The 27,629-nt window shown below is 42.4% G+C and overlaps 2 protein-coding genes across 3 annotated transcripts in view; both read right to left on the reverse strand.

The window, feature by feature from the left end:
• The window catches only part of LOC102238393 (guanine nucleotide-binding protein G(I)/G(S)/G(O) subunit gamma-12-like), a 32,867-nt gene extending 28,393 nt beyond the window's left edge, over positions 1-4,474 (reverse strand). The window contains exon 1 of the mRNA XM_005802347.2: positions 4,146-4,474. The gene's annotated coding sequence lies outside the window, so the exon portion shown is untranslated. The remainder of the gene's footprint in view (positions 1-4,145) is intronic.
• Positions 4,475-6,000: 1,526 nt separating this feature from the next.
• wls (wntless Wnt ligand secretion mediator) lies at positions 6,001-27,321 on the reverse strand. Of its 2 annotated transcripts, none has more exons than XM_005802348.2 (12): positions 26,940-27,321; positions 22,216-22,488; positions 18,891-19,015; positions 18,163-18,324; positions 17,908-18,044; positions 14,507-14,675; positions 10,773-10,870; positions 10,614-10,677; positions 9,477-9,620; positions 8,444-8,527; positions 7,628-7,781; positions 6,001-6,823 (listed from the first exon to the last, which is right to left on the reverse strand). In XM_005802348.2, exons 1-12 carry the CDS (start codon positions 27,043-27,045, stop codon positions 6,714-6,716), a joined length of 1,626 nt encoding a protein of 541 aa, XP_005802405.1. In that variant the 5' UTR covers positions 27,046-27,321; the 3' UTR covers positions 6,001-6,713. The 2 variants fall into 2 exon arrangements, with proteins under 2 accessions (XP_005802405.1, XP_014325487.1); XM_014470001.2 differs by having other exon boundaries at positions 7,613-7,781; positions 26,940-27,305.
• Positions 27,322-27,629: the final 308 nt, after the last annotated feature.

Here is a 27,629-nt window from a genome sequence, read left to right on the forward strand (position 1 = left end):
ACGTTTAGAAAAGTCAAAGTGGTTATTTGTTAAATAGTTTGGTGTCAATTCTGAGACTAAATCTAGTTACTGAAAATATATTCAGTAACTAGACCTTACTTGTAACTTACTTACTTATAAGTAAGTTGATTACAAGTAATTTACTTCTATGAAATCTACAAGTTACTTTTTAGCAAGACATAGGAGCTTGTTTTAAACAAATAATTCCTTAATATTGATAAAACTTACTAGTTCCACTAGCAAAAGGGGGGAAAAGTCTTGTTTTAATTGAAATAATTTTCCAGTAGAACTATCACTTTTTATCAATATTAATGAATTAATGATTAAAAATAAACTCCTATATCTTGCTGAAAAGTTACATGAAAGTTAGTTTTGCCTTATTTCAAGTGAACTCAGATATTTGCATTAGAAACTAGACCAAAGATACTTAGTAAGATTTTGTGTTTTTACAGGTTTCATTTCAACTTTAAATACCTTCAAACAGTAGTCCATCCTGAACATGAGGCCAGCCTCATATTCATATTGCATTACTTTTCTTATGAATCAGACGGATTCAGACGGTATCAGAGATACAGTGGAGTTTTCTGTAATGTAAACAACCAGGAGACCATCAGTTACAGTGCATCTGACAAAGCAGATTTAAGGTTCAGCTGTCCTAGAAGATCCTTTAGCTAAAGGCGTGAAGAGGCTACAAGGGATCAAAAGGATGTCATGGTCACATCCCACTGGGAGGAGACCCATGGGAATACAAAGACCTGGCTGGAGGCATTCTGCATCCTGTCTGGCCCGGGAACGCCTTGGAATCCCCCAGAATGCTCGGGGTCAAGGGGTCAAAATCATTTTAAATTTGGGTCACATCAAGAGCACGAATGTCCTCAAAGGGCCGGTTGAGGAAATGTATTGATAAAGCTCCCCATTAACAAACTGTTCACATATTAATAAACAGTTGTCTGTATTCAGTGATCACCTATTAAAATTAAATAATACGGAACATTTTTTTTCACATTGATGTAATTTGGCAGGATACAGATAACTGCTTTGATTTGATTGATAAAATAATATCAAAGTACACAACTGTTATCTTGAGGTCCAATTTATGTGGCCCTCTAAATATAGAGGGCCGCGTAAAGGGCCTAATTATGTGGCCCTAAATGCGTGTAAATGGAATATTACCCAAAGATCCTCAGTCCATCTCTACAGATCCTAACCACACCGAAACATGGTAGTGGCAGAATCATGCTCTGGGGGTATTTTATTGTTTTTCTGCAGGTGGTTGCCAACAAAGAAACATGAAGGTTAAAAATATTCACATTGAGCCCAAGCATGAATCCAGGTCAGCAGAAGTATGACCTCATGAGAGAAAAGATGACATTTTAAAATGGCCTATTCAAATTCCAGAACTAAATTCAACAGATTACCTGAGTCTGAGACATTTGTACTTTTCTATGTGAGAGTGTAGAAGATGTGGGATGCTGATATAAAGCAATAACATAGATAAGTGTTAAAACTGAAGCATAAAGTGGCTTAGCTCATGCAAACAGGGTCCTTAAAGAATAAATTACATTAAAAGTTTGTAATTATTTATCCACGTCTCATTTTATGACACCAACTAATCCTGGCCTTTTAACCGGGGTGTGTAAACTTTCGAGAGCAGCTCTAACTCTTTGCTGAGTGCCGTTGTCTCTTCATGCTCTGTTGGATGAGTGTGAGAAACACGCAAGGAAAACATCATGAATCGCTAATTCAGCGAAGGAAGTAGTGGAATCAGTGAGGGACGTCCTGCCTCACCGATCTGTGCACAGACGGCATTCCAGAGCCGGCGCTATGAGGAAACGGATCCCGGCTGCTGAGACGGCTCCTGGCGTCGCCTCGCTTCTCTTTTCAGAACCTGTCCGCAGAGCTGCTGAGCGAGTCGAGCAGCATTCTGGCGCAGACTGAGAAAATGCCAGGTGTCCCTGGGTTTGTGACTCCAACTGAAATTCACTTCCACACATTCAGAGCCACATCTGCTTCCTGCATCGAGCAGGACGGTCTTTACATCATGATCCATTTCCATGAGCCGCATCAGCCCTGTCGTCGCGACGAACTCACTCGTTCAACGTTTTCAATGCAGCCGGAGTAAAAACACCAGGACGTCTGGTCCAATACAGAAAAGTCTGACTTCTAATCAGAGCATGAGCAGAATTCATCTCAAAAAGCAAAGCAACTACAAGGGGATGCACCGATGTGAAGATCTGGGTCAATATTATCGATGTCCAATATTAATATTGCTGCTATGGCCAATAACCGATATTTGCTTCTTTGTTATTGTCATGTAAACAAATCAAATACAGGCGTTAAGATTGAGTGAATATACACAGAAAGAAAACAAAATGTGTGAAAGAAGAAAACAGTCATGTGTAGTCCATTTGGTGTTTGTTGTACAGAGTGATCTTGTTGATATGTTAGAGGGAGAAGAAGAAGAAAATAATGATAATAAAGGAAAAAAAATAAAGCATTACATAATAAAGGAAAAATTATTATAGAGTTTATATAATATTTAAATGACCACATCATTGACGTTGCCTCCTCTGCTTCAGTTAAACACCCCAAAAATCCTCCAGACAAACACCACATGACCCACGCTCCCAAAACACAAAGAGCAAAAAGATGGAAATAAATATTAACGTCAGCACATTTTTAACATGTCGGATACCGACGTTGATACCCATATATTTTGCATCAATAACAACGATGCCACTATGTTCCTGGCTGCAGGCTGCTTGTTATAAACTGTTCATTTCTTCAAAATAAAACCTGAGGAAAAGACGTGCAGAGATTGCAGTTTTCCAGCCGATCACCGATATAAGCCTGCCGCAATAAGAAATGTATCAACTAACAGCGTAATTTATTAAAATCAGGCTGATCATTTCCATTCTGACGATGAATATGGATTATGATGTTTAGAGACATCATAATCCATTTTACTTCTGGTTCTGGTTGTAAGTGGAGATTTTTCCTGTATTATCTATTGTGTTTTGGTTATTGTGTTTTATTCTGAATGTTTAAAATATCTTCCAGTTCCGGTGTTAAATGTTCTGAACAAAATTAAAGTTTATTGTGTTTCGGAGAGGGTGAACTTGCTTTATTATGCTGTTTTCAATTTATTACTCATAAATGGTGTCAAAACACAAATATTATCGTTTATTATCGCAATAATTACTCAGACAATTCGTCATCCAGCAAAATTTGTCATCATGACAGGCCAACACCTGATCTTTAAAAAGCCTGATCTGCCGTTTCCGATTTGGGCCGATTCCAATTGTTTGGTTTTTTTTGTATGAAAATTCAGAAAATATAGCAAATTTGCCAAGTTAATCACAGTGGAGTGATTATTAACCGTAGACATGACTTGGTGGGCGGGTCTGTCAGAGCCCTCTCTAAAAGGGACTGGGGGAGACTTTCAGACCTTTGTGGAGGTAGATTAGATGAACTGGCCAATCCCTGATCTCCTAACATTAAGGAAATATATCGGTGCACCCCAACAGAGGACATACAAAAAGGGAATGGAGCTGATCCTGGGCCTGAGGTGGGCCACTCGGGCTGATGGGTATGTAGAGGAGGCTTTGATGGAGCTGAATGGGATACTAATGAGTCGGCCTTATCAATGGTTGGTCTGTATTCTGTCCTCCTAATGACCAGGAGGGTGTGTGTGTGTGTATGAACAGAGCTGTTGATGACCCACATGTAAACATCTCCTCCTTCTTCTCCTCTTCATCCCAGCAGCGCTGATGGAAACCATCATCCTTAGCCTGGCTGATTAATCTACATCAGTGCAGCTGCTCTAGAATAATCTATTTGCTTTTCAAAAGGACTCCCTCTGTTGTGAAGGTAGGTGGAGCCTGTGGGGGGGAGAGGAGCAAAAAGGCCCACCGTGCTGAGGAGACCTGTTGAAGAGCCCACTGGTGAAAGCAGTGAGTCACGGTTTACTATGGAGAGCCAGCAGCTGCGTGGAAACTGGCACCAAACTGTCCGCCCAGACACACGCAGAGTCAATATGTAGACGGGGACAGTAAATAACGTCTCCACACTCAACACCAACTGTTGCTTCTACTCAAAGCGGGCGGCTGTCAATGAGAGCCGACACCGACACACGTCAGTCTTACCTGCCCGGTGCAGCGTGGAGTCAGGTCAGACAGGTTCCCGGTGACTGACTGGAGCCGAGCCGTGTCCGTGGGGAAGCTGGGAGGAGACCGTTCCCTCTCGGCGCTTGCTCTGTGAACTCACCGCGGATAAAACCACCTGTTCTCTGCCGAGACGCCCCACAGCTTCACTTTCCTCGCACAGCCTCCGTGGGTGTTTAAACCGCGGCTACTTTCTCGTGGCGTGTCAGAGCGAGTGGTCAGCCCACTGTTTGCTTTCCTTTTTTCCTCCTTCACTTGGACGAAAACTGCCGAATGTTGTCGGGAGGACAGAGAGGCGGACCAACCCGAAACACGGGACTCGGCGACTTTGAAGTTAGCGTCTGGTTTGAAGTTTCAGTAAAGGGCAGTTTCACCTAGTTTAAGGAATTTGGAGGGGGAAAAAAACTTAGTCCCACTTAAACAGTTGGAAAACATTTGTTGTCTCTGTAGAAATCAGTCATGACAAACATAAACATGCAAATTAACATGGAAATGAATAGAAAATAATATGAAAGCATAACCCAATTTTAAATTTCTTGTTGCTTGTGATAGATTTGTTATAAATTTTGCCTCTGCATCACAGAAGACCCAGGCTCAGAGACACACAGAGGCCATTAGCCCAACATCCATGCCACTGGACGACTGTTGGAGGAAGCCAGAGTACCATGAGAGAAGCCACTGGGGTAACATACGAACTCGTCTGTGTGGTGATAAGTTGCCTTTTAGTAAGAAGGTCCTTGGTTTGCATACCAACCAGCCGATGCTGTTTCTACATGGAGTTTACATGTTCTCCTCTCTGGGTACTCTTGTTTCCTTCCCAAAAACATGACATGTCAAGTTAATTGGCCCTTCTAAATTCTCTGGTCTGTGTGACCCCTAGTGGTGAGCACTAGGTCCCTTACAAGTCTGCAAGGACATGCAGTAAAGACGATGGACAGATGAGCTCCATTTAGACCCAGTGCGTACTGTAAGGAAACACTGAGCTGTGTCTACGTGCAGTATTGTGGGAGTAAAAAAACCCGAAATGCCCTTTTCCGCGTTTTTGAAAATGGAACAAATATTATACTGATCAAACTGAAGAACCTGTATTTAATTCATGATAACTGTTCTTCTCCCTATAAAGTTGTACGGCTTTTAGATCTGGAACGTTCAAAGTTAGTCGAGTCTAATCTGTAAAACCACCCAAGTGCGTAAGTGAACGTTATGAATCAGATACCAACTTCAGCAGCAAGCGGTGGTTCACAGAATCAAGTTATCTACTGCTGCAGCGAGGGATGTGTGGAACTTCCGGAAGTTTACGAAAACATGTCAATTTTGACTGAAAACAATCTGCATAAATACGGATTAAAGACTTTTTATACCAAATAATAACCCGGACGCTTCTTATCAGTACTATACATGCAATTACAGCGAAAAAACTAATATTTTATGAAACTTTATTAGTACAATCTCTAATATCGCTTGCTTCCAATTTATATCTGCCGTGTTTTTTTAACCTAATGTCAAAACTCTGACCTCAAACATCACTGATAAATAACTACTATCCAAAAAATGTTTGCCACTTTAGTTGCCATCCCTCTGAAGCAGGTACGTTCTCGCAAAAAGTTCATTTATTTTTAAGAATCCCTTCCGGTTTGAGTGCCTGTTCTACTTTGAGCCACAAGAGGGCGCCATCTTCCTGCTTTCTAATCAGAATTATTCTGTTCCAAGATCCTCTCGTTTGCAACTCAATCATTTCAGTCTATCTTTATTCGTTTTCCCCTCTTTTCCAAATAAGTATTTGTTCTTACTTACATTAGTGGTTAAAGAAAAAAAAACTGCTCAGAACACAGAAGTATATAGAGTAAAAGTCTTTTATTTAAATAAGCATACAAAAGGGGAAAAAACTAAACTAAATACAGAATGTATAAGGCTACAGTTTACCTCCCAAACACTCAAAGCTTGGTGCTACAGTTTGTGAAGCTGAAAATAAGCACTCTTATAAAAAAAAACCAATATGGATATCTACATTGTAACACAATGAATGCATAATAATTTAGCAATGTAGCAAATGACTTGTGTACATTTCCCCCAGTGATTAAAGAAACCCAGAATAATAGTACCAGCAGCTTGTCACCCACCTGCTGTGTGAGCCTGGATAAGAAGGAGAACACGGTAGAGCAGGACAGTTGGCTGAAATGTCTTCACTGCCTTCTTCTCAGTCTGTTTAAAAACCAGAGTGTGACAGCTGCTACATGCAACATCCAGCTAAAGCAGCTTTTCAGTACCCAGTTTTATGGAAAAGACATTGTGCAACATTTACAAACACAACAGTCTACATATACGTATAATATAAAAAGTGACAGTGAAATAAGAGGGACCGGCATGAAGGTTACATGGACGACTATGGAAACATGGCGCCATCTAATCAGGTTTAATGTTTACTGATGGGAGTGAGCAACCGCTTGTCTAGTAGAGTGTTGACGCTATGGGAGGGGGGGGGGAGGCGATGGGTGGGAGGTGTGTATGAGAATAGTGGAGAGTAGACAGGCGTCTGGGACAGAGTGTAAACTATTCCTGGGCCTCTTTCCCAGTCATTTTGTAGATCTCAGTGGGCCCATCAACATGGGTGATGGTGGTGGTCAGCTGGATGTCTTCTCCGCTGGTGGCTCCACCATCACCTATACACACACACACACACACAAATCATCAGAACCAAAATATCCAACCATCACATGTTGGTCCTGACAGGGAAGCAGCACCTTGCAGACGTCTTTGTAGCCCTCAAAACTTTGCACATTTTGGGATTTTAGGTTGTATTTATGCAGTGGGGAAAAACGATGCATGTATTCCAAGTCCAACAGTGAATCTGTGGCTTGAAAATTTCAAAGATTTGGGATATCAGCCGGTAGAACCCCCTGGCCCAGACACACACACCCCAACACTCACAGTAAAACATGCCTCTATAAAGTATTTGGGTTGCAGGCTCTTCCATATGAAGCTGCTGTGGTTAATTTCCACCAGCATAAACACTTCCAGCTCTCTCAAACATGAGCAGAATCTGGAAAGAGCGCCCCCTCCCATCAGGTGACGCTTGATAGACTTCAGGGAACGCTTCCAAAACTTCAGAGCTTCTTGTTTTTTTTCTCGTCTCCGACAAGAGATGGGTGGTTTTCATTTCTTCCTGGTACCGCTCTCCTCCCCCTCACCTCACCGTTTTTCCTCTCTCCCTGGAAGCGAGCCCAGAGTCCAATAGAACCACCATCTCAGGCCAACAGCAGCCTTCATTTCCCCTGGGAATCTGGATCCCTCTCAGTCACCACTAGCTCTCCCCCAAAAAAACTAAATCTCTGGATGAATGCAGAGCTTTAGCGGACAGGCTGGACTCTTGCTCCATAAGAGAGCAAAGTGAGAATGACCGAGGACTTAAAGACAAAAGCTCTCAGAAAAGCCAGTAGAAACATAGTTACCAGCAATGCACTGACCACTTGACTGATCGTTTCCGTAGCATTTGTGCGAAGGCGCATAGAGGAACATGATGGCAAAGACGTACAGGTTCCACATCCCATAGATGCCGGTGAAGAAGGCACTGTTGACCTGCACCGTGCGGTCACCCCAGTGCCAGTGGCCCTCGTTCACCTGGAATCAGACACACATCACTGCAGAGGAGGGCTTTAATTTAATATGAATACACAAATGGCTATGTAGCCTTACAAGTAAAATAACAATGTTTATTAGAAAAAAAAAATAACTTTAATGATGTAAACAGTGACATGTAGAAAATGCTGAGTAATTATGCTCAGATTTATAAAAACATGAGCTCATACTTTGCAGAAATCTAAGAAGCTGAGGTTTCCAGTCTGCAGGGACATTGTTTCATTTTCTAACATAATCAAGGAATTATGTTCACTTCAGTTGTCATAAAAAAGTTACATATGTCAAATATGATTTAAATTAAGAAATAAGATTTAATGCCTTGAAATTGGGCCTCTCTCTTTAAAAACTCCTGCTCTTGCTGAAACTCCACCTTCAGGAAGTCATCCCAACATGGCTCCTCTATTAACAATGTTTTTATCAGCTCTGCACTGCGAAGTAGCTCCGATAATGAGCTCAGCAGATTCTCACTTGCATTAGCAGATGTTTGCTAGTCTGGATCTGGATCTGCTGAGTCGTTGCCAGATCAGCGGATACTTTTTAGAGCGAGGAAGAAGTCTTCTGACGTGAAACTATTACACACATGGTTTCTGTCAGGCTTCTTCACACGAGTCAAAAACCCAGAGGCGTCCAATCAAAAGTCTGACCTGGCTGATGATGAAGAAGATGATGGTCATGGCAGCACAGGTCAGCGTGACCAGCATGAGGAACTTAAACCTGAAGATCAGACCCTAAAAATGGGGGGAGAAATAAGTGACAGGATTTAGAAACACAGCAATCATCAACTTGCATTCCAAAATGGGAGGAGTTTATGTTGAATGCAAATATTCAATATGAACAATTTCAATAAATTTTGATCATCCAAATCTACTGACTGGTGTTAGTTTCATGAGACAAGCTGATGCCAGGAACATTATTATCCTTCAAGTTAATCAGTTTGAGTTTATTTTACAATTCAATTTTGAAGACAATATAATCTACATGTACTGTTTTGTAAAATGCTTACTGGATTTTATTTTAAAATGAAATAATGTAATCAATACTGATCAGGTAGAAAGTGTTTTCTTTTTCCCAAAGATTGTCTCTACCTGTATTTTATGAAATGCAAGTTTTAATTCAGGTAGTAGTTTTGAATCCAAAAGAACAACGTAACAATTTGATCCCATTTGTGCATCAAAACGTGTATCCCTAACCTCAGTCTAATTTTAATTGAAATAAAAAAAATAATAATAAAAAAATAAAAATTCCATCTCAGCAGATGCTGTTGGCTGATGTGTGAATAGTGGGAGTTCTTAGGATTCATGCACTTCATTTTTCGTTTTCATTGTTTATGCTTCCAGTCCCAAGAAATTTTCTAGAAGGATCTTGGAAATCATTTTTCTAGAAAATTTTTAATTAATCTAAACATTTCAGGGGGGTGAGGGGTTCTAGCAAATTTTTTACTTTTCACATTCATACTTAAGTTTTTTCTAAAAAGAAATTCTGACGTCAATCTCAAAATTTTAATGAGTTTTTTTGGAGGGAATTTGCAACATGCCTAATACACCGAAATTGAAATTGCCAATCTGCCAGAAAACTACAATCGGTGCACCCCAATTTTCCCAAAACCGCTTAAAGATATAGAAATGTTAGTGTATGTGTGTATTTATCTATTAAACAAATCAGAAAAACCAAAAACACCTCATAATGCAGGCGTCTGGCCTTGGACATGGCAGGCAGTGAAGTCCTTTTACCACTGATGTTACGGAAGACTTGGAACACCATGAAGCAGAGGAACAGGAAGTAGAGACAGGCACAGATTCCTGCCACAAATATGAAGGACATCTGAGGATGAACTGGTCAAGGAAGATGAAGATTACAGCACTCACATTTAAAATATTCTTATTGTCCCGCTAATGTTTAAACTGGCCTGTCTGTCATGAGAAACGATACATGGATTACCGTATTTTTCGGACTATAAGGCGCACATAAAATCCCTATATTTGCAAAATAAATCGGCAATGCGCCTTATATTCCGGTGCGCCTTATGTATGAACAGTGTACCCGTATGGGAATAGAGCAGCTGCGAAACAATTCAATATTAATGAACCAATGGTACGGAAGTGGAGGAAACAAGAAGATGACCTGCGTCAAGTAAAGAACATGAAGGAGAGTTTCCGAGGGAACAAGGCAAGATGGCCAAGCAACAGCAATGAGACTGAATCGGATGATGACGAGAGGGATCCAGGCTCGCTTGATGCCGCTATCGCCCAACTGTTAAATTCTGACACCGAAGACGAGGAATTTGATGGATTCGTAGAAGATGAATGATTGAAAAAGTGAGTGTACTTTTTTGTGTAATAATAATAATTATTGTTAATGATTTGAATAAAGTCTGACCTATCCGACTACCGTATTTTGTTTCGCTTTATGCGTCTTATAATCCGGTGCGCCTTGTAGTCCGAAAAATACGGCAATTATTTCAGAGCGGTGAATAGAAGAACTGAGGCCAAAATGCCTTCAAGTCATGAGGACTCAAAATAAATAAATAAATAAAAATCGATCATATATAATCATATCTGCAAGCTGGACTAAAACAGCAAAGCTCACATATATGCATCATAATGAGTCTCTATGCAATGCCTAACCATGTGGTACCCCTGAATTATTCCTTATGATAATCTGGATTGATTCAGTATCTTGTGCTGGTCGATTCTGGTAGTTGATGCAAGAAGCAAGAACATCTTTTTTTTTTAGTTTCTGAACTAAAACCGCTTACGCTTTTTAATTTTCTTTTTTCCTCTAATGGTTCTGCTCCACCGGGTTTAAAAAGGATACGGCCAACTCCGTCCCTACGTCTGAAGCCCAGATGCTGTAGAAGGGATTTGTTAGCTGGACACCTCTAGAGACACAAAAAGAGTGACAGTCTTGTTAATAGAAAAGTCTGTTAATAGAAAACATCTTTTCTTTTCTTCTTTATTACACTTTGCATCTCACCTCTCACACATGTCGAAGATAAAAAGGCAGAAGGAACCAAACACAATCGGGCCGACTTGCTTCCAGTAGACTGAAAAACGGTTTCTCTCCGTCTGGTCCTGAGAGAGAGGCAAGAGAAACACAAAGGCAATCACACCAGGGGTGAAAAAAAACACATCTATTCACAAAATGTGACATAAAACTACTTCACTGAAAGTTAAAGTGTATGTTGCAGCTTCATTAACTCCAAATTTGTAACTAAGCTTCAAGAAAACCAACAGATTTTGTCATATTCTTTTTCTAAAAGTAATCTTTAAACTGCCTTTCCTTGGGCTGCCACCTTATCGTGGTGGAGGGGTTTAAGTAACCCAATGATCCTAGGAGCTATGCTGTCTGGGGCTTCATGCCCCTGGTAAGGTCACCCAAGGCAGACAGGTCCTAGGTGAGGGACCAGACAAAGCGCAGCCCGAAGACCCCAATGATGAACGGCACCATTGGACTTTGTGTTCCCTCGCCCGGACGCAGGTCATCGGGGCCCCACTCTGGAGCCAGGCGTGGAGGGGGGGGCACGACGGCGAGCGTCTGGTGGCCGGGCTTTTTCCCATGGAGCCCGGCCGGGCTTAGCCCGAAGAGGAAACATGGGTCCACCACCCGTGAGAGGGGCCAAAGGGGTCGGGTGCATTGTGTGATGGGTGGCGGCCGAGGCAGGGGACCCTGGCAGTCCGGTCCTCGGTTGTAGAAGCTGGCTCTTGGGACGTGGAATGTCACCTCTCTGGTGGGGAAGGAGCCGGAGCTAGTGTTTGAGGTCGAGAGGTTCCAGCTAGAAATAGTCGGTCTCACCTCGACGTATGGCTCTGGTACCAGTCTCCTTGAGAGGGGCTGGACATACTTCCACTCCGGAGTTGCCCAAGGTGAGAGGCGTCGGGCATACTTGTTGCTCCCCATCTCGGCGCCTGTACGTTGGGGTTTACCCCGGTGAACGAGAGGGTAGCCTCCCTCAGCCTATGGGTGGGGGGACGGGTCCTGACTGTCATTTGTGCTTACGGGCCGAATGACAGTTCAGATTACCCACCCTTTTTGGAGTCCTTAGAGGGGATACTGGAGAGTGCTCCTCCTGGGGACTCCCTTGTTCTGCTGGGGGACTTCAACGCTCACGTGGGCAATGACAGTGAAACCTGGAGGGGGGTGGTTGGTAGGAACACCCCCCCCCGATCTGAACTCGAGCGGTGTTCTGTTGTTGGACTTCTGTGCTCATCATGGATTGTCCATAACGAACACCATGTTCAAGCATAAGGGTGTCCATATGTGAACTTAGCACCAGGACACCCTTGACCGCAGGTCAATGATCGACTTTGTCATTGTTTCATCGGATCTGCGGCCGTATGTCTGGGACACTCGGGTGAAGAGAGGTGCGGAGCTGTCCACTGACCACTACCTGGTGGTGAGTTGGCTCCGGTGGTGGGGGAGGAAGCCGGTCAGACCTGGCAGGCCCAAACGTGTTGTGAGGGTCTGCTGGGAACGTCTGGCAGAATCCCCTGTGAGACGGAGCTTTAACTCCCATCTCCGGCAAAACTTCGAACATGTCCCGGGGGAGGTGGGGGACATGGAGTCTGAGTGGACCATGTTCCGTGCCTCCATTGTCGAGGGGACCAATAGGAGCTGTGGCCGCAAGGTTGTTGTGCTTGTCGCGGCGGCAAACCTCGAACCCGTTGGTGGACACCTTCGGTGAGGGATGCTGTCAGACTGAAGAAGGAGTCCTATTGGGCCTTTGTGGCCTGTGGGACTCCAGAAGCAGCTGATGGGTACCGGCGGGCGAAGCGGCATGCGGCTTGGGTGGTTGCTGAGGCAAAAACTCGGGCATGGGAGGAGTTTGGAGAGGCCATGGAGAAAGACTTCTGCATGGCATCGAGGCGATGCTGGTCCACCATCCAGCGTCTCAGAGGGGGGAAGCAGTACGGCACCAACACTGTTTATAGTGGGGATGGTGTGCTGCTGACCTCTACTCGGGACATTGTGGGCCGGTGGGCAGAGTACTTTGAAGACCTCCTCAATCCCACCAACATGCCTTCCATTGAGGAAACTGAGCCTGGGGACTCTGGGTTGGGCTCTCCAATCTCTGGGTACAAGGTCGCCGAGGTGGTTAAAAAGCTCCTCGGTGGCAAGGTCCCGGGGGTGGATGAGATCCGCCCGGAGTTCCTTAAGGTTCTGCATGTTGTAGGGTTGTGTTGGCTGACGAGACTCTGCAATATCGCATGGACATCGGGGGCAGTTCCCCTGGATTGGCAGACTGGGGTGGTGGTCCCCCTGTTCAAAAAGGGAGACCGGAGGGTGTGCTCCAATTATAGAGGGGTCACACTCTTAAGCGTCCCTGGCAAGGTCTATTCAGGGGTCCTAGAGAGGAGGGTCCGTCGGATAATCGAACCTTGGATTCAGGAAGAGCAGTGTGGTTTTTGTCCTGGTCGTGGAACACTGGACCAGCTCTACACCCTCGGCAGGGTCCTGGAGGTGCATGGGAGTTTGCCCAACCGGTCTACATGTGTTTTGTGGACTTGGAGAAGGCGTTCAACCGTGTCCCTCGGGGAGCCCTGTGGGGGGTTCTCCGGGAGTATGGGGTACCGGGCAACTTTGATACGGGCTGTCAGGTCCCTGTATGACCAGTGTCAGAGTCTGGTCCGCATTGCCGGCCTGTGAGAGTTGGACTCCGCCAGGGCTGCCCTTTGTCACCGATTCTGTTCATTACTTTTATGGAAAGAATTTCTAGGTGCAGCCAAGGTGTTGAGGGGATCCGTTTTGGTGGCCTTAGGATCTCATCTCTGCTTTTTGCGGACGATGTGGTCCTTTTAGCTTCATGAGGTCGTTCTCTGCAGCTCTCGATGGAGTGGTTGGCAGCCGAGTGTGAAGCGGCCAAGATGAGGATCAGTGCCTCCAAATCCGAGGCCATGGTCTTGAGCCGGAAAAGGGTCGAGTGCCTTCTCCGGGTCAGGGGGGTGTCCTGCCCCAAGTGGAGGAGTTCAAGTATCTCGGGATCTTGTTCACAAATGGGGGAAGAAGGGAGCGGGAGATCGACAGGCGGATTGGCGCAGCGTCTGCTGTCAAGCGGACACTGTACCGGTCCGTCGTGGTGAAGAGAGAGCTGAGCCAAAAAGTTTTCTCCGTAGGGTGTCTGGGCTCTCCCTTAGAGATAGGGTGAGAAGCTCAGTCATCCGGGAGGGACTCAGAGTAGAGCCGCTGCTCCTTCACATCGAGAGGAGCCAGTTGAGGTGGTTCGGGCATCTGGTCAGGATGCCTCCTGGGCGCCTCCCTGGTGAGGTGTTCCGGGCACGTCCCACCAGGAGGAGGCCCCGGGGAAGACCCAGGACACGCTGGAGGGATTCTGTCTCTCGGCTGGCCTGGGAACGCCTTGGGATTCCCCCAGAAGAGCTGGAAGAAGTGGCTGGGGAGAGGCCCATAAATATTCATATCTGATTAACGATTACTTTGATTTTTTTTTTCATTTTCTCTCAGGGTGACTTTGAGCTAAGATGGGAAGGGGGGTTAGATTTATTTGTCTTTTTTTTGTTTTATTGTTACATTTTTTACTGTTGGAAAAAAAAGGGCTGAAACTGCTGGATTGGAATTTTGTAATTTTTCTTTTTGCGCAAAGTTTTGTCAGTATTGTATTGAGTCTATTGATTAGTATGTGTGCATAGTGAGATGTGTATTGTATACCCTTTTCCCTTCCTTTGACTAATAAAAGCATTTAACAGAGACTGTACCATGAGATGTTCACCACAGAAGATGATCCAGAAGGACAGCAGCATGGAGTAGAAGATTCCCTGTCGGATGTCTCCGAAGAGAAGCATCCAGGTCCAGTTGAAGCCCACAGAGAACCACTCCACTGGGATGTTGATGAACGTCATGGAGATGCCCAGAGCAAAGATCACCCTGGGAAAACATGAATACAATTTAAAGCAGCAAAAAAAAAAAAAAAAACTTTTACAAGATGGCTTTTCCCTGGCAACCGAATGTCAGCTACTCAAGGGAATGAAGCTGCTGGCACTTGATTCTCATCTTTATGATGGTTCATATTTCAGCAGGAAGCTGAGCTGGACAGCAGGTTTATTAAAGAACAAACCGCACCAAGCCAGGCTGCTGGGAGTCATGATGAGGGAGCTCAGAAAATATTTACTTTCTCACAGATTTACTTTGTTTATACTGTTTTGTCAAACGTAAATGTTTCAGATTAACCAAATACTAATATCAAACAATAGAATCAGGATATACTTTAATAATAATCAGCGGGGAAATTGATATTCTAAGTAATTTAGACATATTAATATATCCCCCCTCACATCACTCTGCTAACAGAAGCCTCTACATTCAGTATCTTCATTTGGCGATTGTGAGAAAAACGAGTCCATAGCAGACAGACATTTAGAAAAAGATAAAAACAACTCGAAGGTCCTTATTAGTGAGCAGGCAAGTCTCAGCATGCAATGTGGAAATGACAGGGCAGCGATGTGAGCAGAAAACATGGCGGTAGCCTGAGACATGCAGGTACAAGCTTCTCTTAGCAAACCCTGATGGAAAGAAACATCAAGGTAAAGTCTGCTGGCTGACAAGTTTTCCTTGAAGTTATTGCGATAAACAATAAATATTGTTGTACTGAGAACATTTTCAACTAAAAGAACACATTCTCAAAGATCAGTAAACTTTAAATTCTAATAAACATCCAACACTGGAACTGGAAGACATTTTAAATATCCAAAATAAATTCATTCGGAATGAAAAATCGTTCCTGAATAGAATTGCAACCCTAAAAATTGGAATTAAAAGACACTGAAAGGTTCACATCTCTAACAATCATCATCATTCCAGGGCCTTTATGTATCAACCCTAACTACAAAAATTCGGCATTTTAATGCAGTTTATGTAGTTTTATCACATAGTGAGTCTTTTTAACCCAAAGCTTCCCTCACTTAGAGGGAATCAGAGGTTTATGCTGATGCCTTAGAGGCTAAGCATGGCAGGAACCTCGAGTGAAGCTTTTATAACATGAAAAAATCATATACTATCCACAAATAGGGCAAGGCGAGTCACACTTCTTAAGAGCTTGCTTGTCATCTGGGAATAAGAGCGCTGAGCTGGAAAAGACAAGTGGGGTGGAGAGAGACTGTGTGCACATGGATCCATGTGTGTGTGTGGGCTGCATTTGCTTTCTGGTAAGCCGGTGTGTGTGTGTTGCATGTGCAGCATGCATCTGTTGAGTGCTGGAGGATTTTGTAGCGTGTTTCACACTTGGCCGGCTGCTTCCTGCGGCGCAGACCGCTGCCTCTGTACTGATCCGTGGTCCCGGCACAGCAGGAAGTTACACAAACACCGGGCCCCTGGACGGATTCACACTGCAACCAGCGTGGCTCTTACACTACCTGTTCCCAACAAGTCCAACTAATTTTTGGATTTTACGAGGGATTCTAGTAATGTGAGCATTTGAATGGCGTTTCTAAAGAAAGACAGAGACACATTTTAAAGGCCGCTGTTCCAGGTGTTGAATGTTTGCTGTTCTGGTTTAATGCAGCAAAATTTACACTGCAGGTGATTAAACTCACCAATGATGCAAAGAGGAGATCTGAGTTTATGCTGCTGCTGCCAACAGCATGAACTGGCTTCATGCTGTTAGTGTCAGAAAGGGGGTCCTCCAAAGGGAATCATACCTTTCAGACAGTTATTTTTGATCTTAAAGATTTATTTTTAAAATTGAACATGTCAAACATCATACAACTACTTCAGATAAATAAAAGAGTTATAGTTTAAAGGGGCAGAATTATGTGTTTTCCAGGCACATTGTGCTATAAAAATGGCACAATGAAGTCGTTATAAAAATGCTGTATAAATGTCAAATATGACTTAAAAGAAATTTGACTTCGTAGTTTAATGCTTTGAAGTTGGGCCTCTGACTCTTTAAAACCTCCTGCTCTTTCTGAAACTCATCACACCTCTCCTCAATTAACCCTTTAACAACGTCTTTAGAAGCGTTGCACTGAGAAGCCTCTCCTATAATGAGCTCAGCTGGTGTGCAGTTCCACCTGATGTTTGCTAATTGATGCCAGCTAGTCTAAAGGAGCAGAATGGGGGAATCATGGGGAACAGCTGCTCTGCGAGGCAGAAGCTCTGAATCTTGGAAACTGCAGCTCAGAGGAGGAGCTGCTTCTCAGAGGCGGGGCTAAGTCAACCCAGGTGTTTTGTACAGCTGAATGGTTGCCATGACGACAAAAGGATTTCTCAAATATCCAATGGAAGAGTCAAAGCAACACTGCAGTTATGTTTTTGATGAGAAAACAACATTTTACATAATAATGCCCCTTTAAACCAAACTCTTCAATCATAATGAAAATTGTTATATTTTGCTGATGTTGAATAAAATATTTATATTTTATTTAAATGACAATCCTCTCATTTATAATAATAATAATAATACATTTTATTTGTGAGCACCTTTCTAAACACCCTAGGACACTTTACAACATTAAAAACACAAATTAAGCAGCAAAAAAATTAAATAAAAACATTTTTAAAAAGCAGCATTTTAGATATTGCTTTTGTAAAGAATAAGCAATGAAAAAAGAAAGGAACATTTTGCAACCACATGACCACTTTGCTCAGAGGAAGCATGGGAGAGCCTTTACTCTGGATTCCCTCTCTAAAGGACAATAAATTATATTTCTATTCTTTTGTACATAATAATGCCCCTTTAAACCCTAAGGGGCTGCACAGTGGCGCAGTTGGTAGCACTGTTGCCTTGCAGCAAGAAGGTCCTGGGTTCGATTCCCGGCCGGGGTCTTTCTGCATGGAGTTTGCATGTTCTCCCTGTGCATGCGTGGGTTCTCTCCGGGTACTCCGGCTTCCTCCCACAGTCCAAAAACATGACTATTAGGTTAATTGGTCTATCTAAATTCTCCCTAGGGGTGTGTGTGTGTGAATGGTTGTTTGTCCTGTATGTCTTTGTGTTGCTCTGCGACAGACTGGCGACCTGTCCAGGGTGTACCCCGCCTCCCGCCTGGAACGTAGCTGGAGATAGGCACCAGCAACCCTCCCGACCCCATTAGGGACAAAGGGTGAACAGAAAATGGATGGATGGATGGATATTCTTTTGTAACTGCGGAAATAAGTGGCTTACTTTTCCAGGAGAACGGGTGGTCTGGTCATGAGGGTGATCCGCCTCCAGTACCAGATCATGATGATGAGGATGCTGGGTGTGAGGAAAGTCTTCATGGCGAACCAAACCTGAGTAAAGCCTCCGTTCTGATGGATGCTCTTGAGAAAATAAAATCCATCAGTCATGTAGTGTTCTTTTCAGCTGTGAATGGTCTCCAACGCCAACACACACAGTCACCGCTATTTGATCTAAAAAACGCAGCAGAGGAAAGCTTACCACGAGACGAATGTCTCTTATCTCCCCGATCCCATTGTTGATCGTCTTCCTGTCTTTGACCGGCAGGCGGATGTTGATGAGGTAGTATTTGTGAGCCACGCTGCCCACCTCCATGAACGGTACAAGGTCGCATTTGTAGTAACGACCCTCGTTGTCAGCGGTCTGGAAACACAAAGGCAGCTGCAGGTTGGAAACACTTTCATCACTGGCTGCCACAAAAATGCATTTGCTTAATGGAATCAAGGAAATTTTTTTGGGGAAAAAAAAAAGTTTTGTGCTAGGATGAGGTGATTTTCCATTTACATCAAAATTGAAACATGAAGAGTTTTGCACACAATTGTAATAAAACACAATGAAAGATTGATCTTACTGTAAAAAATTTATTTGTTCTAAACCAAGGCATAAAAAACAGTAGAGGATCAACATGGTGTGATGCTTATATAATTGTATTAGTTATAATACAGAACTAATAAACACAATAAAGGGACCAAAGTGCTGCACAGGTAACAAGAACTGTGTGTATGTAATTAATTTAGTAAGGAAGGATGATGCCAGACAATTTAATGATTTTAAAAACCAAAAGTTAAATCTTTACCTCTTAAAGCAATCCCAGCTAGAAAATTACATGTAAAGTTCATGTCAGCGGTCTCAGAATGAGTTGTATTCCATGTGCTGTAACATTGCAGGTTAAAAACTGAGTTTTGTTACACTCCGCAGCATTTCTTTACCTTTTCAGAGGTGAAGTTGCAGTTCAGGTTCCTATGTTCCAACGAGTGAGCCATCTCTGTCCACTCGCTGATCAAATCGTCTCTGTAGGCCAGGCTAGCATCGATGGTGACTACTGCTCCGTCCACTGGAGATGACAATCACCACAGTGATAGCAAAGCTAGCAGGTGCACCAAATTCTGTGATTTAATGTCTTTTAAAAGTATTCACACCCTGGCCTTCATGTAAAATACTATGGCTGACAGCTACGCTGGACCATTAAAGCAGGGGAGCTGGACAGGGTTGATGGGAGGATGGCTGCAGCAAAGGTGAGGCCAATAAAGAAAAAAAATCTGCGAGGCTATAAATGTCGCAAAACCACTAAGATCAGGGACGCACCAATACACTTTTTTCAGTTCTGATATCGATAGAGATATCTGAGGTTTAGTATCGGCCAATCAGATACAGAAAAACAATGATGTATTCAACAAAAACTTTTTCTTTAAAGACAGACATGAATGCACTGAATTACTAATGTGTTTGATAACTCTGCATCAATACAGCTCACTTAAATACACCAACAGCTTCACAAACTCGGTCAAACATGTAAAAACAACTTTAACGTGTTCAGTCAGTGCAATTAGAAATAGAACTGTCAAATGGTCCAGAAAATGAATTAAGGAATTCTGAATATAATGTAAAATAAAGTATAACATCGCTCAGAGTGCATAGCATAGAATTAGACTGAATAGATCCGCTCTTATGTTGAATTAGTTTTTCCCAATATCAGGACCGATATGGATATTAACATCGTATCAGTGCATCTTGATGTATAAATGTTTTTTTCATAAGGTTCCGACAGTTTAATTCACATCAGGCTTCAGTGCACCGAGAGCATCAACTGATTTTTACATCATCTGTCTGTCAGTGGTTATGATGAGTCAGCACAGCAAAATTAGGTCCTGGTGACAGACAGCCATGCAGCTCAACTTACTGAGCAAAACGTGCTGAAGTCGGTCCGACAGTCACATTTAAATTATTGTTTTCTCCAAGATGCTTAATTATTTATCCTCCTCTCTCCACAGGGGCCCAAATCTGCTTGATAAAACCTTTAACTAGACCCCAAGCTGGTTTTCAACATCCCAGCTCAGTAAGTTATTATGCATTAAAACTCCATCTTTAGATCACGTTTCAAAGCAGAGTGTTTCCTCCTCCAGCTCTCAGGAGTGCCTCTTGTGCTGCGAAGGAAACGAGGCTTAAAGAAGAGAAAGGAACCCAGTGGCCTGAGCTGGAGAAGAGGGGACAGAAAGGAGGACAGGAAGAAGGAAAGAAAAAAAGAAAGAAAGGGGGAGAACCAGATGAGAGCTGGCAGCAGAGTGTCTCTGCAATGCTCCTCCGCCGTGCCATTGGTCGAGCCCGACACCCTCAAATGTCAGCTCTCTTCAAGCAAACATTCCACTCCGACCCAGAGGCTATTGCCACGGAAACTAAGCCTGCTCAACAGCTGTGTGAGTGCTGGACACAGGTCAGGGGGAAGGCAAGGGGGGGCAGGTAGGTGACATGGATAATATGGGCAACACTCATCAGGGATGAAAACTGAAAAATAAAAACAGGGCAGCCCAAGCAGGAGATGCTTTGTGTTCATTTGTCAGAATCAGCTGACCTTTGACATCACCAGCTTTGATCAGGATTAGTACAGGTCTAAAAGGCCAATTAAATAAATACGGCACACCTGGCTCCACTGGCTTCAATAGGGCAATATGAAATCCCTTTTATTATTTATCCAAATCCCTTTTTTTTCCCCCAGATTCCATTTTTTCCTGTTGTATTTTTTTTTCTGAATTCCATAATATGCAAATATGGTTTGAATAAAAAAAAGTAACAGTAACAAAAGTACCGTAGCTAGAGGTCAACATTTCCTGTTACTTTGCATCACAATTGAAACAGACTGCTGTGGTTCAACAGAACGTTGGTGTTAAACAGTGTTAAAGTATATTTCCTGACTGTGTCACACAGCATCCCGCTGTCAGAAACACCGAATAAAGCGCACCTGTCTCCCAGAGCACCAAAGCACCTCGAGTTACTCAGAGAGATAAAAAGACGAATTAAAATGAGTCTGCAGCATCTGGCAACGAGAGGCATCTGTGGACTTGGCTGAATCACTAAGTTGTTTGTCAGTAGGCCAGCCTGTAAACAACTCAGACTCCTGACACATTCCCAGTGAAGCCTGCCAACACCGACAGCCAGGAAATTATCTTCATGACTCGGCTGACGTTGTTTAGGCTGAGCTGCAACTCCAACAAAATGACACGTTTCTACTAAATATTTTACCAAAAACATTCCATTGGTTCCATTTCTCGGTTTGGGTTCAAAAGTGTACAAAAAAAATCTAAACAAATTCTTATTTTCTAGATTGCAAAAAGACTCACATTTCAACAGTTTACCATTTAGACAATGAAACAGTTAGAGGCTCTTTCCCAGCATAAGCTCAGTATAAGAACCAGCGTTTTACTCTTTTTGCTTCAGTCTTCCACCAGAACAGGTAAGCTGCAGAGACATCCTCTGATACAACTTAAGACAATGCAAGATGAGGTCAAAGGTAAACTCCACAAACTGGATCCACATTAGGACTAAACTGTCTGACAGTAAAAATTCCTCTGAATTCCTCTGGCGTTTGCAAACAAAGGCTTAAAAAAAAAAAAGGAAGAAAAAAGGAACTGCACTGGAATTTATAACATGAGCGATTAGATTTGCCAAAGGGTAAATATTGCCAAGAGCTTTTTAGTTACAGAATATTTTCTTTCAGATTGTGAAACTGTAAAACACTAAAGGCAAAATGTTGACAAATTAAACCAGATATTTAAATGCAATGGAAAATGTTTTCATCATTTGCTGTATGCCATTAAAATACAGCATATAGCAATACCATAACAAGCTAGTTGAAGGAAACCTAAAATGTTTATGCAAGACTCAGACACAATTATTCCACATACTAAGAAATGTATGTAAACATCTGAATTTGAAGAAATCAAAAACACAAAATAAAATCTCTTATTTTTGGCATTAAACAAATGAACATAATTTGGGTAATCTCAACTGGTCAATCCAGTGTGATTTAATGTCAGGCAGTTAGAAGGAATAGTTTTTTGTCACACAGTGTAAACAGCTGGTCAACTCCAGACATGCAAAAGAGATGCAGGAAAAAAAATTACAAAAGAACTTCATAAAATGACTTCTAGATAGAAGTTAATACCTTTTAATTCTAACCTTCAGTATCTTCCTCTCAGTCTAGTAAAACCTGATGCTGCAGCCCTTCCTAAAGCTTCATAAAGCTGCTTTGGTTCTCACCGATCGGGTTGCTCATACTGAAAGCGATCTCGAACTGCAGGATGACCAGTATGAACTGGAACCAGGGGCTCATCTCTTTCTTTTGCATGGGAATGTGCGCGGCGAACACAATGTGGTTAGCCTCGATCTTCTGAGCCGTGGCCTCGTCGAACGTCCTGATCTTCTTACACTGGTTACCACCCCATGGCATGAACCACTTGGTCTTCAGTCCATCTTTGTCTTTGTCCACACATTTTGTTGTCAGGTATTCCACCGCACTGGTGGGACTGGGAGCTGTGGGACAGATAGAAATGTTGGGATGAACGTTACAATAAGTACTGCAGGAAAGCTTTACTCTGAAACCTCTACAGCTGCACGGTTTGAATGCAATTAGCAACTGAATAAGGTTGGAGCTGATGAGTTCAAGTGTTTTCTGAAACAACGTAAAGACAGTTCCTGATCACTGAGGCAATAAGAGGTCAGTGAGGAAGGCAGCACCACTTTCTACATTCAGATTCATGAGCTTCACAAGAAGCTGATAGTTTCTACTCACATGACATCACTAAAACATTTAGTTCCTGCTGAGAGAGCTCAAAGTAGGATGTGAACTATGTCAGTTTCCAGGTGGAAGCACAAGTATAAGGCTCATTTCCTGAGTTGTAGATGCAACGGCTAAAGAAATTTAACTGAATCGATTTTATTTCCACTAGAATTGCACCAATCGATAAGCCCCCGATTTTCTTAACTTTGGCCGATTGGCAGATTCTTCCCCATAAAACCAATCTTAGCTACTGATCGTATCTACATCCACAAAGGTCCAAAAATCAGCCACTTCCCCCTTTTGCTATGCGGTAAGAGAGAGCGCCCGTCAGACTGACCAGGGCACTGGGTAACGTCTACAGTTAACAACAGTCACACCAACAGCTGCGTTTACATTAACCGTAAAATTGTGCAAATTGGAATTACAAAAATAAACCTGCTTAATGGAATCACTGCAATTTTCAGAAAAAAAAAATATATATATATATATATATATACACACACACACAATTGTCACACTGGGATGAGGCGGCTTTTTTGGCCCATGTATTTAACAAGACTGAAATTGAAATACTTTTTTTGCATCACACAAGTCACATGATCAGCCGGACATTACTACTGATGGAACAGACAAAAACAATGACGACAGGAAGTGGTAGGAAGATGATTGCGCAGCAGGTTTTTTTAATGATTTATCGTGGTAAGCTTATTCACCTGAGATTTTAATTGTGTTTCTTATTTAGTGGAAACAGTGTGACATTAGCGTAATATCAACAAGGTTTGGCAAACATTTGTAGTGGAAATGCAGCTATTGTTTCAAATTTAGTAAATTTGTCATTATATTTAGCAACAAAAACCATGGGTATCAGCCAAAATCAGAATCGGCAAGTCAGGCTTTTAAAAGAGGCCTGATCAGCCAGAAAACTGCAATCAGTGCACCGCTAATTATCACAGAACAGCTGAAGAAGTCAACCGGTACAGTCGGCCATGTTGTCTGAGAAGTTGCGCTAAAATAAATGAAGTTGCCACAGAGATGCAATAACAGCAAATGACTTCAACCCATTGCAGAGCCAGGCCCTGCATTAATCACAGCAGACAGCAAGTAAACATCTCAGGACTGTCTGCACAGGGACCAAAACTTATACAGCAGCTAAAGCCACTATGTATACATATATGGCAGAGCAAGATGATAAAAAATAAATCTGTTTCATTTTCAACTTTGAGCATCGACTCCAAATATCAGCGTGGGAAAAGCTTAAGACTGAACAAACTTAAGAAAATATTAAACTGTGTTGAATATGTTGATAACAAAAATGACAGCAATTAACCCAAATTTCCATCACTCTTCTCACGATGCGATGATGACTGTAATTAAATATGATGCAGTTTTTATGTGTTGTTTTTTTTTTTACTTTATGCAGTTCCTCAGCATATGCTTCAACTGGACAAGAATATTTTCCTGGGCGTGCCGTGGTGGTGTAGTGGTTAGCGCGACCCATGTTTGGAGGCCTTGAGTCCTCGACGCGGCCGTCGAGGGTTCGACTCCCAGACCCGACAATATTTGCCGCATGTCTTCCCCCCTTTTCTCTCAGCCTACTTTCATATAAGGGACACTAGAGCCCACAGAAGACCCCCTGGAGGGGTAAAAAAATGCATATATATATGCATTTTTTATATATGCATGTATATATATATTTTTTTCCCATGACCCAATCTCAATAATTTGACCACAGTCCAAAACAAGCCATTTTTAAATAATCAGCACAATATTATACAGTTTATTATTATAAAAAAACAAATTATTAAAAGGTGTTAGTCTTTCTGCTTTGATTTCATATTTCAAACATAAACAGTACAGATACGGTACTGGAAAAAATATTTCTTCAACGAGTTTTAATAATTAAAAAAAGTTGCTGGTGCCTGGTGTCTATGGCATCAAAACCAGTTCATTGTAACTTCTTAATTACTTCACCACCTAACCAACCACCTCTTTTACTTAAAACTTTTTATAGTGTAATAAACAACAATTGCACAATCAGATTTTAAATATTGTGATTTGTTATGTTGAAATTATATATTATATGACATGTGTCGCATTATTACATACCAATTCAAAAAAGTTACATTTACTGATGAAACATAAGCTAGATCCACTGGTGTTCATACACGGCAACAAAAGGACATCAAACAGAATTAACCCCCCCAAGCCCTCAGGGAGTTTAATTACCAAGTGGACCTGCGAGTCCAGCAGGTCCACAATGATGGCCGCCCCTCAGCCCGCTTAACCCCATGCCATGCCACCGGGTGTGTCAGGAAACAAGAGGGGAAAAGAAAAAAAAAGAAAAAGCTTTCTTCTCAATTACTCCCGCAGCCCCTGGCCGGCGAGCAAACACAAAAGAATCTGGCTTCATTAAAACCATCTCAGCCAGGAAAAAACCAAACAAGCCAATTTATCTGAAAAGTAGCTGGAGATGAGAGGGACTGTGGAAGTTCCCACTTAGTATAAATGTGTGTTAGAGTTAAAAAAAAAAAAAAGGAAGAGAGAGAGTGGGAGCGACAGGATATGAGGAACCCTGACAGCAACTCCTCTTTAGACCTGAAGGCAAAACTGAAGATTGACAGCTGGGTTTTGGGGGGTTTCTGTGCATCGCCGTCATGAGGCGGAAAAAGAAAGAAAAATGTCGGCTCCATTTTCTAATAGGAAGGAATTTGGGGAAAAAGGAAGACACTCATGGGGGAGTAAAAGGAAGATAGAGATTCTGCCTCAGGGTCCCACCCACAGCAGACGATGCATACAGGAGGAGGAGGTGAGACTGAATAAATTAACTGGAGGAAAGAACTTTTGAGTTTGTTTCAAAGTAGTGCAAACACACTATATAAATTTAAAGGAGACAGCCGTGCTTAACTTGGAAGAACGAGGCCCTAAGCAGAATGACATTTTGGGGCCAAACTGCTGTTAAGCTCAGCACCTAACAGCACCACCTCTTTCCCTTTTATATTGTCCATGGTTCACACTTTTTACCATTTTGCATTTAACAAATTGTTCATTTTTTCCCCAGTATTTGTTTTCTGTAGCAATTCTAAAAAGCTTGAATATTGCATATTGGTTTAAAAATATAATCAAAATATATGTTTCACATAAGTCGATACATAATTTTCAACTAGTTTTTGTTTTAAATATCTGGCGTGACCTTTCCTGTTTTAACCAGTTTTCACTCCCAGCCACCGAGTCACATTTTTTACAAAGGCTTACATGGCCCAGATGTTTTGGGGACCCCAAAAACATGCAAATATGTACACATTTTTGTTTTGCTTGCAAACGCAGTATTTTATTAAAGTTTCTATAGGAAAGTACTACATCCAGGGATTGGCGGGGTTTGCATGTTTCCAGCAGCATGCCTGGGATACCCTGCTCAGAGTACGTCACTTCAACCATGTGACTGACATTAACATAACACACTTGTTTCAATCTCGGGATAAAATGATATCTGAAATAATCAACAGTCAATGAATCAACAGATATGGCTAACTTTAGAGAGTGTGATTAGTTATATTTATTGTGGCCTCAGCAAGCACAAACATAAAATCTGATCTCTTTAACAAGTCGTGTCTGATATACACCTGAGAAAAACTTGTCCCATTGCTCCTTATCGTGATTTATTCTTGGATGTTATAAACCTGGCATTGTGACTTTAAGATTTTTTTATTTATAGAAAAGGTGTCAGGTTTATGTGGACATTTTAAGACTAAACTATTCCCATGTAAACTAAATATATTGACTATCAAGCCATTTTATTTCGAAAAAGATAAATAAAAAAAAAAGAGAAAAACTTACATGGGTAAGGCACCAAGCGTGGCCTTAGCCCAGGGGCCCACATCTTGCGAAATCCGGCCCTGCCGCCAGTGCCGTTCAAAGAAAGGAAGGCAGCAGTCGTAGCATGCAGCCAACACTTTGATAGGCAGCAGTGATTTTAGCTTAAGGTTCTCTCCGCCAGCGCTGTTAGCTACAAGTTAGAGCAGGTCGGCTATTATTTCTGTGAAAAGCTTTTTTTAGACCGATAAAAGTTAAGTGCAACGTCAACAAACTATTTTAAACTCCGCGTTTTTTCCCCCGTTTCTGCCGTATGCTTTTAAACAGTCGCGCGGACATATAGGCGAGCATTAGCTAAGCAGCAGATAAAGTGGGATAAAGGAGGAAAACTTACCAATTAACCCGCCGACCATGAAGGCGAGCGCCTGAAACAAAAGCAGAGTAACTCCCAGTATCACCAACTTTTTGGTGCTCATGTTCTCGATGATAGCTCCCGCCATTGTGAAAGAAATGTTTCGTTGAATAAAAAAAAAAAAAAACGAGCGAAAAGCAAATATTACTGTGGTGGAAGAAGGAGGAGAAAAGGCTGCATCCACGACAAGCAGGAAAGACGAGCTGAGCTGAGCTGGGCCCCCTCCTCTGCTCTGCTCCTGCCTTTCAACTTCGAAGGAGGGGGAAAAAAGGCAGGAATCACATGACCGAATAGCGCCGCGCTTTATCCCCAAACAGCCAACACACACTAGACCGGGGAAGATCTGCGGAGCGCCACCGCATTGCAATAGAGGCTGGTAATGCAGGTTACGGTGCTGCCAGATGCCTGGAATTGCGCCCCCGCCTGCGGGCTATTTAAAGGAAGCTTTCAGGGTCCCATCCCACCTAGTGTTCAATAGTCGGCAATAGACTTTTTCCACTGACATCTATCTTAACATAATTTAACAAAAGAATGGAATTTTAACACATTTGCTTTCAATATTATGAGTTCGTTGATAGTAGTTTGCTAAAACCCCCAGCTTTCATATTTATGTATATACATCAAAATTAGCATGTTTTATAATTTCATGTTCTTCTCTGTTCTAAGGCTAAA

This window comes from Xiphophorus maculatus, chromosome 6 (assembly GCF_002775205.1).
Source record: "Xiphophorus maculatus strain JP 163 A chromosome 6, X_maculatus-5.0-male, whole genome shotgun sequence".
Classification (NCBI taxonomy): domain Eukaryota; kingdom Metazoa; phylum Chordata; class Actinopteri; order Cyprinodontiformes; family Poeciliidae; genus Xiphophorus; species Xiphophorus maculatus.

Excerpts from the sequence above, each read along its gene's own strand:
- wls (XM_014470001.2), bottom strand. The coding sequence starts at position 27,045 with ATGGCGGGAGCTATCATCGAGAACATGAGCACCAAAAAGTTGGTGATA. Across the intron at positions 18,045-18,162 it reads TAAGAGACATTCGTCTCGTG|AGCATCCATCAGAACGGAGG; the intron begins GTAAGCTTTCCT and ends TATTTTCTCAAG. Across the intron at positions 8,528-9,476 it reads CCAGACGCCTGCATTATGAG|GGTCTGATCTTCAGGTTTAA; the intron begins GTGTTTTTGGTT and ends CCCCATTTTTAG.